Here is a 10,551-nt window from a genome sequence, read left to right on the forward strand (position 1 = left end):
TATATATATATATATATATATATATATATGCGGGCCAATAAAATATTTGAGGGTCCTGAGGCTAATCTTTTTGTGGGGTAGTAAAACAAAAACCTGCCACTAGGGCCCCAAAATCCTTAAAAACCTTTTATTAGTTTTTTTGCTTAAAAATAAAATCTGATTTTAAATTTACCAAAAAGTCACATCCCTAGTGCACAATACTATAAAATCAGTTTCACTTTTACTCAAGCGCTTTAAGCTAACTAGACACTGCAACAACGGCTGGTTACTCCAACCTTCTATTTACAAGTCTTACGCTATTAGCCACATGACATATAGAGCTCCAGTTCTCACTTCATGCAGTTTTGAAGCAAAATAAAAATTAAAAAAAATGCAATATTGCAATAAAAATGCTTCACATATCATCAAAATAGATGCAACCAACTCAAGCCACATCAATATTTGCGTTTACATCGAAGAACAGGATATGCATTTATGTAGGATTTGTATTTATAAGACAGGATCTTATAAACTAGAAAGGATTTTTGACTATCAGGATTTACAAACTAGAAAAGATTTATGCTGACACATGCTTACTTCCTAATGTTTTCCGCATAAACTATTTAAAAAGCTGTTTAAATAATCTAGTTGAAAAAAGTTTTCACATAACGTAAATGGCTTAAAGAGTAGGTGATTTCAAACGTAAAAATTGAATAGCGTAATGCTAAAGCAAAATTATAAAAATTTTTGAAATAAAAATATTATTTAAAATTGAAAACGTCTAAAAATTAATTTAAAAAAAGTAGGTAACTTTTTAATGAAGTTTTTATGCATTTATTGTTATTATATGCATTTATAATTTTTATATAATTTCACATATCACCTTTATTGAAACGCAAGGTGGAAATAATTTTTTGATAATATAAGTATGGTTCAAGAGTCTTGGGCAACTCCTAATAGTAATATGTCTTTGAACACACACACGCAAATATAGTTTACATAAATTTTGAAAAAACTCATGAAAATAATAAAAAAATACTAAGATTTTAAAGAGCATTAAACATCAATAAAATATTTCTAAAATTTAGTATTTAAAATAAATCATTAACACTATTACATTGATGGTAAACATTACTGATTTTATAGACATAAATTATTTAAATATTTTTGAAGCATTCCTAAAGACTTTCCCCTATGGGAAATTGAGTTTTTTGTATCTTTATCCATCTCAGCATAAGTTTGAGTAAATCCATCTGGTTGAAAACAAGGATCCCATCCAAACGAAGTAGGACCTCGCGGTTGTACAATTGTTCCATTTGTAATTCCTCTGAATAAAACTATTTCATCAGTTGAACCAGAAGAATAAGCAAATGTACATAATGCATAAGCACTCTTGTCTTCCCAACCATTCAACAAATTATATAGTCCTTCAGGTTTTAATTTATCTAAAAACCATTTAATGTATGGTCCTGGTAGACCACCAAATGCATTAAAGCATAAACATGTATCTTCAATAACAACTGGTCCTTTTACATACTCTGCAGCTATCTTGCATTTTTGGATGCTTATTTCATCTGGTTCTCCTTGATATTCAGGTAAATCAATATTCTTGGATGTTATATTCCATTTTTCATTAAGACCAATTATTTGAACAAATTCTTTTAACTTATTTTCATTGCTAGTTACAAAAACCAGCGTTTTTTTTGACGCCATTCTATATAAAAATTAAAAAATTCAATTTAAAATGAAATTAACAAAATATAGTGTATAACTAAATATAAATTTGTTTTAATAAAGAAACAGTAGCAATGTAAGTAAATAATACATAACATATTAATACACTTTTATTTCTCACAAATCATTCTTAAATACTTAAGGCTCTAGCATCCCTATATACAAACACTCATACCCCTACAAAAACACTCATATCCCCCCCGCCCCCATTTAAAAATACTCACTTTATTCACCCTCTAAAAATACTTCAGGTGGTTATTTGAAAAGTTTAAACAAAAAAAAAAATACTTTTTTTTTTTAATGTTTAAACTTTTCAAATAACCACCTGCAACAAAAAAATATTTTTTGAAAAAATATCTCATTTAAAATCTTTCACCAACAATTTAGACATTCCTTAAAACACTAAAAAAAGTTCCACACGTGATATTAAAATTTATAAAGATCAAAATAAATCAAAAACACACAGACAAAAAAAAAAACAAAAAAAATCTAAAGTTATTATTTTGTTATAAATAGAGTTTGATTTATAAATACCCATTTTTATAGTTTTATTAAAATTAAAAAAACAATATAAACTCACAAGCTAAACAAATAAATGCAATATAAAAATCATTACTTTTCAATACTGCATAATGACTGTCGGTTTATACAAGAAATATTAGAAAAGTTTCTTGTGCAAATTTTTGAGATATTGTATTTAAACACTCATTAAATTGTTAACATTTAAAGATGATTGCACTGAGAAGGGTTTACATGATAGGTTAGTACAGGTAATAAGGGTAATAAGCTAATAAAATATCAAACACTCTCTGTTTCAATATATATTTAAAAATTTGGTTCAAATCAAACAACCAGTATGAATTGTTAACTGAACAATTAAAAATTAAAAAGACTGTTATAAGAAATGTAATAAGACAAACAACAACAACAAAAAAAGTTTGTCATGCAATGCGACTTTAAATGGTATTTTTTATTTGAATGCAATATAACATAACCATACTATTAAATAAGCCTAACTTTATACTTGAGAAAATTCTAGATATAGAGGACTTTTTTTAAAAATTGACGATTGTGCCCCTCCACTTCGAAACCCGTGTCGTCGGCCTTGATTCAAAGTACTTAAAAACACATCCATCTTCCTTAACATTATCATATCCACCCTCCATTAAAATAAACATATCCATCTTATCTTTTTTAAAATGGTACAAATAATAAAAACCCATTTATCAATAAATAATTTTAGTATATTAACAACCAATAGCTCATATATTATGCCGATAACACACTCACACACACAAATTGATTTTTTTGTGTGATATGGCTAACACTAGTGTTTACTATCCTCAATAAGTTATTATTAACAATTTAATAGCAACACTGTTATTTTATGTCCAATCGATGTTCTCTGCAAAAGATTTTAATTTAAGTTTAAACTTAAACTGAAATAAAGTTAATCTTAAGATAATCTTCAAATAATCCAGATGAAGATTATGGTATCAATTAGATCAACATTCATCAGATTATATGTCAAGATGAAAAATGAATTTACTAAAACTACAACTGCAATTTAAGGTCTTATGTAGGTAAGGGTAGAATTAGCTATTATACAACTTTTTGAAACACCTGCTTATCACTGATATTATCAGTAATTTATTAAGAATTTGTTCACAATTATCTTTAACCTGAAAAAATCATTTTTTTTTTAATTTTATTTTAATTTCCCTCCCCAAGGCCATAAAGGCCACTACATCTATGGAGGCTAAATTTTTAGCTCTAATTAAAGACCTTTTTAAACTCTATAACTCCAAAAATAAACCTTAATGAAAAAGCCTGCTGTGCGAAAAAACAAGTTGAGGGCAGTACTACTAGTACTTTTAATAATGTATTTAATGTATTTTCAATTTTATATAAATATATATATATATATATATATATATATATATATATATATATATATATATATATATATATACATATATATATATATATATATATATATATATACATATATATATATATATATATATATATATATATATATATATATATATATATATATATATATATATATATATATATATATATATATATATATATATATATATATATATATATATATATATATATAGGGCTACCATAGTCCTGATTTTACGGAGGAGAGCCCAGCGCTAAACTAATTAAAATTAAAACTTTTATCGAGTTCTCCAGCGAAAAGATCAGGACAATGGCAGCCCTATATATATATATATATATATATATATATATATATATATATATATATATATATATATATATATATATATATATATATATATATGTATATATATATATATATATATATATATATATATATATATATATATATATATATATATATAATTATAAAAATAATAAATAGTCAATATATCTTGTAAATATATCAGTTACCATAAAAGCAACCAATTTGAAATTTATTACTTTTTTTATACTTACACCAAGACATTCTGAATGTTTATGAACATAAACTAAAGAAATTAAAGTCTAACTCACTTGATATTTGAGAGTTAAAATATTTATTAGCTCTTCAAACTATATATATAACTGTATATCCTTGCGGCGAAGCTGACGTCACATTAACTAACTATTCGGCTACCATTATGGTATGGGGGCAAACATTGCGCTTGAAAATGGTGAAAGGATGCTGTGTTTTTGATTGTTCAACCAATGTTAAAAGTCATCCGAACTTGAGTTTTTATATTTTGCCTGCTGATCCAAAGAGAAGAAGATTGTGGCTTAATGCTATATGTAGAATTGATTTATCTTGCAAAAACAAACTTTGGTCGCCAAATACAAAACATGTCTATGTATGCTCAAAACATTTTGTATCTGGTAAGTTTTGTATTTGAATGACCTAAATATTTGATCACACATTTGTCTTAAACTTATTTATTTATTTTTGTTTTTTTTTGTTTTTACATTTCTATTTATAGTAAGTATGTTTTTCTTTCAGGAAAAAAAGAGAATTTTGAAAAGCATATTGACTATGTTCCATCAGTGAGTATGTTAGGTGTTAAAAAAAGTATAGTGGAATCATCCCACCGACAAAACCGATTGTTGTCACGAAATGAAAGGAGAATAAATAGATTGAACAGTTCTCTTGGTATATAATTTATCTTGTTGTTTAAAATGTTTTTGTAAAAACTGTTTATGTTGCAATTTATTTTTGTTATGCATTAAAACTAAGCATTTATAAATTATATGTTTATTGCTTCTTTTTTTTAGATAAAATAATGTTAAATAGCTTTTAGAGCACAAATTTTATTATTATGAAATATCAAATTTATTTTCACAACTTTTTCTTGCTAAAAAAATAGTTGAATCAGAACATTTTTTTTTTAATGTCTGTATTTGTATTTACTATATACCTGAAACATGCAAATATTTTTTAGAATATCGTGTACAAAAGAGTCTTGACAATAACTCTCAGGTTGATGAAGTCAGTGAACAAATAAATACTGACAATGCATTGACTGGAGTGGAGGATGTTAGTGTCTTGAACCAACACGAAACAACAACTGAATTTAGCGAAGACATTGATTTTAATTTGATTAGAGAAGAAATTGATTCACCAAAACAGAGTGCACAAATAAATTCAACAACATCAATTGAGAATCTAGAAAGAGATGCAATATACGTAGAAATGAATAATTTACGTGAAGAAACATATAATCTTCGTTTAGAAGTGTCAGATTTGAAATTAAAGCCAAGTTCTCCATTTAGTTATGCAAACATTAGCATGTATAAAGAAAAATGTGTAACATTAACGGGTTTAGAGTTTGATGTTTTGGAAAAACTTTTACTATATTTAATTGCAAAAGTTAGCGATGGGAGAAATTCAAAGGAAGAAATGTATAATCAAATCATGGTATGTATAATTAAATTAAGACATAATTACACCTTTGAAATGATTGCTTTTATATGCAACATTGCAAAACAAACAGCCATAAATTATTTTTGGAAGTGGATAGATATTATGTATTTAAAGTTAAATTGCTTAATCAAAATGCAAAAACGAGATCACTTGTTTGACACTATTCCTGCAGTTTTCAAAGCTAAGTTCCCAAGATTAACATCAATAATTGATTGTTTTGAGATTTTTGTTGAATCCCCATCCTCTTTAATGTCAAGAGCACAATTATACAGCCAATACAAAAAACATTGTACTATCAAAGTATTTATTTCCTGTACTCCACTTGGTGCTATTTCTTTTGTATCCAAATGCTGGGGTGGAAGAACCAGTGATGTCCATATTGTCAGAGAATCACAATTTCACACATTGAAGTATCACATGCCTGGTGATCAAATTTTAGCTGATCGCGGCTTTATTCTAAAAGAGGATTTTGCTGTTGGGAGCAGTACTGAATTAATTACTCCTGCTTTCACAAGAGGAAAGTCACAGTTATCAGCAAAAGAAGTTGAAGATTCAAGAAAAATATCATCAGTTAGGATCCACATAGAGAGAGTTATTGGACTTATGAAAAATAGATTTACCATTTTAAAAGGAATCATACCATTACGAACCATTAAGAGTATTAAAGACGAAGCAGTTTCAGCTGATTTAGCGAGTTTCGACAAGATTGTGACTGTGTGTGCAGCATTGACAAATTTAGGTGAAAGCATTGTTTTTAAACCACCATCAGAATGATGGTAGTTTAGAAACAATGCAGTGTTGACTAACCGGTAAGTGGTTATGTGTATATTTGTGTTTTGTGTCGACCTCTGGCGCGGTGTTGGCTCACTCGTAAGTCATTATGTGTGTTTGTGTTCTGTGTCGACCTCTGGCGCGGTGTTGACTCACTCGTAAGTCAATATATGTGTGTTTGTGTTCTGTTTCGACCTCTGGCGCGGTGTTGACTCACTCGTAAGTCATTATGTGTATAATTTTGTTTTGTATTATTGTTATAATTTTGTTTTGTGTTATTTGTATGTGTGTTATTGTTGTGATGTTTTGTGTTGATAGACAACTTGGCTTACCTTCTCGTTGGTGTCTATTGTTACAAATGATTATTAGATAGTTTCTTTACTGAAACTCACTACTTCTAATCATTTACTAAAAGCCAAGAAACATGTTTTAAACTAAAACATATTTTTAATGTTGTCATTTTTAATCTTTAGGGTTGTTCTTAGGTCACAAAAACAATCTCACAAAGTAAGTTTCTTCTTTATTATTTATTTGGTCACATTTTTAATTTTTCACATTAACATAATACATAAGACATTAATGTATAATTAATGTTTTCAGCATAAATTGGTTGCATTTTCTTTAGTAGAGTTTCTGCTGTTGTCACTGGTTTTGGAGAGCACCTTCGTGAATGAAGTTAAAAAGTCTTTAATGTTAAGCATTTTCTAAAAGCCAAGACAAAGCCAAGTCGTTAATCCTCATACCATTTGCTAAAAACTTTATAAATATTGTTACAATGTTATAGTTCAAATTGTTATAATTAGTAATTTTGATCATTTCATTATTATACTGTGAAAAATATTTTTTATTTATAACATTTATTCCACATATATTTAAAATATGCGGAAAAGATATTACTCTGTGGAAAATTTTAAGCAAAATATAGAATTTTTAAATATGATTAGAAATCAATATGTAGTATTTTTGTTAATATTTATTGACTAGTCTGTAAACTGTGCAATAATTTCAAAATGATTAATTAATTGAATTCCGTGATTCCTTTATTCATATTTGCACAGATTAATTGTAATATAACGCGAAATTTCGTTCTAAAGAGTCAAGTAAAATCTCTTCAGCCTGTAAAATAGATTGTTCTGTCTAATCCCGACAGATTTAAAAATGAAATCTTATATTAAAATTTCTTTTTTACATATTTAGTTACATATTATAATCGTTGTTAGAATGTAAAGTAAATGTTGCGTTTGAAGTTGTTGTCATTAGGCAAATAAACAGTCATCGCCTGTCCCTTGAGGTTTTTTTTCGGACTTTCGAATACAAGCGCCGTGTAATTTATGTATCACTTATTGACATAGGTATTTTATATTATTTATAAAATAGTAATTTGATCATAAGTACGTAAAACAAGTAATTTGATCTATTCCTTCAGACCGGTTGCGTGGACACAGTGGAGCAACTACACCAGGTACTTTAAGTGCACGTATATGATTACGCAAAAAAAGATTTCTTACTTTTAATTGCTATGAAAGTAAAATCCTATTTCCGCATAGTGTAATTGCCTTAAGTACACAATCATCTTAATAATTAAATCGAAAGATGTAGGATTTCTTTTTTTAATATTTACGGTTAGGTGTTCACAGAATACGAAACAAAAATATAGTAGTTAATGCACATTTCATTGGCAAAATATTCTGTCGCTTCAGGCACCTTTATTAATAATAAAATTGTATGAACATTTAACCCATTCTATAAAAATTGCTGTATTCTTTTAAACAGTTATATCATTTTTAAAATAAACTAGGTAAACAATAATTTACATATTAAATAATAATAAAAAACTTAAAATGATATAAAAAACAAAATATAAATGATGTTTTATTAGATTACATCATGTATCTGCGAGACCCTCCCCTTCCCCTCCACCACCATAATTTAGTTTTTTTTGTTTGTTTATAGTTCACATTAATGCCTTTGGAACCATTGTTATTTGACTTGAAATTTATAACAGTTATCTATCAACTATAGAAAAAATAAATTACTAAATTTTTTTAACCTTTAAGTAGTCTCTTTAACTGCGATCTCTTGAAAGATGTATATTACTTTCATAGCAATTAAAAGTAAGAAATCTTTTTTTGCGTAATCATATACGTGCACTTAAAGTACCTGGTGTAGTTGCTCCACTGTGTCCACGCAACCGGTCTGAAGGAATAGATCAAATTACTTGTTTTACGTACTTATGATCAAATTACTATTTTATAAATAATATAAAATACCTATGTCAATAAGTGATACATAAATTACACGGCGCTTGTATTCGAAAGTCCGAAAAAAAACCTCAAGGGACAGGCGATGACTGTTTATTTGCCTAATGACAACAACTTCAAACGCAACATTTACTTTACATTCTAACAACGATTATAATATGTAACTAAATATGTAAAAAAGAAATTTTAATATAAGATTTCATTTTTAAATCTGTCGGGATTAGACAGAACAATCTATTTTACAGGCTGAAGAGATTTTACTTGACTCTTTAGAACGAAATTTCGCGTTATATTACAATTAATCTGTGCAAATATGAATAAAGGAATCACGGAATTCAATTAATTAATCATTTTGAAATTATTGCACAGTTTACAGACTAGTCAATAAATATTAACAAAAATACTACATATTGATTTCTAATCATATTTAAAAATTCTATATTTTGCTTAAAATTTTCCACAGAGTAATATCTTTTCCGCATATTTTAAATATATGTGGAATAAATGTTATAAATAAAAAATATTTTTCACAGTATAATAATGAAATGATCAAAATTACTAATTATAACAATTTGAACTATAACATTGTAACAATATTTATAAAGTTTTTAGCAAATGGTATGAGGATTAACGACTTGGCTTTGTCTTGGCTTTTAGAAAATGCTTAACATTAAAGACTTTTTAACTTCATTCACGAAGGTGCTCTCCAAAACCAGTGACAACAGCAGAAACTCTACTAAAGAAAATGCAACCAATTTATGCTGAAAACATTAATTATACATTAATGTCTTATGTATTATGTTAATGTGAAAAATTAAAAATGTGACCAAATAAATAATAAAGAAGAAACTTACTTTGTGAGATTGTTTTTGTGACCTAAGAACAACCCTAAAGATTAAAAATGACAACATTAAAAATATGTTTTAGTTTAAAACATGTTTCTTGGCTTTTAGTAAATGATTAGAAGTAGTGAGTTTCAGTAAAGAAACTATCTAATAATCATTTGTAACAATAGACACCAACGAGAAGGTAAGCCAAGTTGTCTATCAACACAAAACATCACAACAATAACACACATACAAATAACACAAAACAAAATTATAACAATAATACAAAACAAAATTATACACATAATGACTTACGAGTGAGTCAACACCGCGCCAGAGGTCGACACAGAACACAAACACACATAATGACTAACGAGTGAGCCAACACCGCGCCAGAGGTCGACACAAAACACAAATATACACATAACCACTTACCGGTTAGTCAACACCTCATCAGAGGTCCAATTAGAATCCAAATATACTTACAAGTGAGCCAACACTGTGCTAGAGCTCCAACCAGAACACATATTATGACTAACAGGTTAAGTAACAACATGGTAGGGGTCTAAACAAAATAAAAATATACATATGGCTGACGAGTAAGCCAACACTGTGTTAATATTAACTTAAGACAAAATCAATTGTTTTTAAACATATATTAAAACAATCAATACATAAAATATATGCACCTGTTCTATTTCTTCTTTCGACACTCTTTACAATACCAGGCTTTTTTTTTAGGTAGTTTTTTGAGGCCTATACATGATGGATGGAACCAATTGTCGCAATCATCACAAGCTACCATATCATCTGACAAACAATATGGTCTTTTACAAATACAATATAATGTTTGTTTTTTAGGGGATGAACATTTTTTATTAGGTTTTTTCAATTTAGTTGTTTCAATTCTTTGTGTTAAAAGCTCTGGTAAGATTTCCTGTTCCCAAAACATGGTAACTTTTTTAAGAACTTCATCAATAAAATCAACCTCTGGTTTAATTCGAATCACTAAAAACTCTGTTGGAGTCCAAATCATAAAATCACAATATTGACTTAGAGTTACTCTGAT

General features: G+C 27.6%; 3 protein-coding genes across 10 annotated transcripts in view; 1 reads left to right on the top strand and 2 right to left on the bottom strand.

Annotated features, from left to right (window-relative positions):
* Window positions 1-1,051: 1,051 nt before the first annotated feature.
* LOC100213071 (inosine triphosphate pyrophosphatase) lies at window positions 1,052-4,363 on the bottom strand. Its single transcript, XM_065812618.1, has 2 exons — window positions 4,243-4,363; window positions 1,052-1,693 (listed from the first exon to the last, which is right to left on the bottom strand). Exon 2 carries the CDS (start codon window positions 1,690-1,692, stop codon window positions 1,120-1,122), a length of 573 nt encoding a protein of 190 aa, XP_065668690.1. The 5' UTR covers window position 1,693; window positions 4,243-4,363; the 3' UTR covers window positions 1,052-1,119.
* Window positions 4,350-7,345, top strand: LOC136088594 (uncharacterized). 4 transcript variants are annotated; one of them, XM_065812616.1, is made up of 5 exons: window positions 4,350-4,581; window positions 4,703-4,852; window positions 5,142-6,613; window positions 6,868-6,901; window positions 7,020-7,345. In XM_065812616.1, exons 1-3 carry the CDS (start codon window positions 4,350-4,352, stop codon window positions 6,395-6,397), a joined length of 1,638 nt encoding a protein of 545 aa, XP_065668688.1. In that variant the 3' UTR covers window positions 6,398-6,613; window positions 6,868-6,901; window positions 7,020-7,345. The 4 variants fall into 4 exon arrangements, with proteins under 4 accessions (XP_065668688.1, XP_065668689.1, XP_065668686.1 ...); XM_065812617.1 differs by having other exon boundaries at window positions 7,023-7,345; XM_065812614.1 differs by having other exon boundaries at window positions 5,142-6,901.
* A 1,724-nt stretch (window positions 7,346-9,069) lies between these two features.
* The window catches only part of LOC136088593 (uncharacterized), a 4,593-nt gene continuing 3,111 nt past the window's right edge, over window positions 9,070-10,551 (bottom strand). For 2 of the 5 annotated variants that reach the window (XM_065812613.1, XM_065812609.1), the window contains exons 4-7: window positions 10,172-10,551; window positions 9,798-10,047; window positions 9,510-9,543; window positions 9,070-9,391 (exon numbers count right to left, since the gene is read on the bottom strand). The exon at window positions 10,172-10,551 is cut by the window's right edge and continues 1,006 nt beyond it. In XM_065812613.1, the coding sequence (XP_065668685.1) occupies window positions 10,177-10,551 (375 nt within the window). In that variant the 3' untranslated portion in view covers window positions 9,070-9,391; window positions 9,510-9,543; window positions 9,798-10,047; window positions 10,172-10,176. The remainder of the gene's footprint in view (window positions 9,392-9,509; window positions 9,544-9,797; window positions 10,048-10,171) is intronic. The other 3 variants (XM_065812612.1, XM_065812610.1, XM_065812611.1) reach the window with 3 other exon arrangements.

Source organism: Hydra vulgaris, chromosome 12 (genome assembly GCF_038396675.1).
Source record: "Hydra vulgaris chromosome 12, alternate assembly HydraT2T_AEP".
Classification (NCBI taxonomy): Eukaryota; Metazoa; Cnidaria; class Hydrozoa; order Anthoathecata; family Hydridae; genus Hydra; species Hydra vulgaris.

Excerpts from the sequence above, each read along its gene's own strand:
- LOC136088594 (XM_065812614.1), top strand. The coding sequence starts at position 4,350 with ATGGTATGGGGGCAAACATTGCGCTTGAAAATGGTGAAAGGATGCTGT. Across the intron at positions 4,582-4,702 it reads CTCAAAACATTTTGTATCTG|GAAAAAAAGAGAATTTTGAA; the intron begins GTAAGTTTTGTA and ends TTTTTCTTTCAG. Across the intron at positions 4,853-5,141 it reads TAGATTGAACAGTTCTCTTG|AATATCGTGTACAAAAGAGT; the intron begins GTATATAATTTA and ends AATATTTTTTAG.
- LOC100213071 (XM_065812618.1), bottom strand. The coding sequence starts at position 1,692 with ATGGCGTCAAAAAAAACGCTGGTTTTTGTAACTAGCAATGAAAATAAG.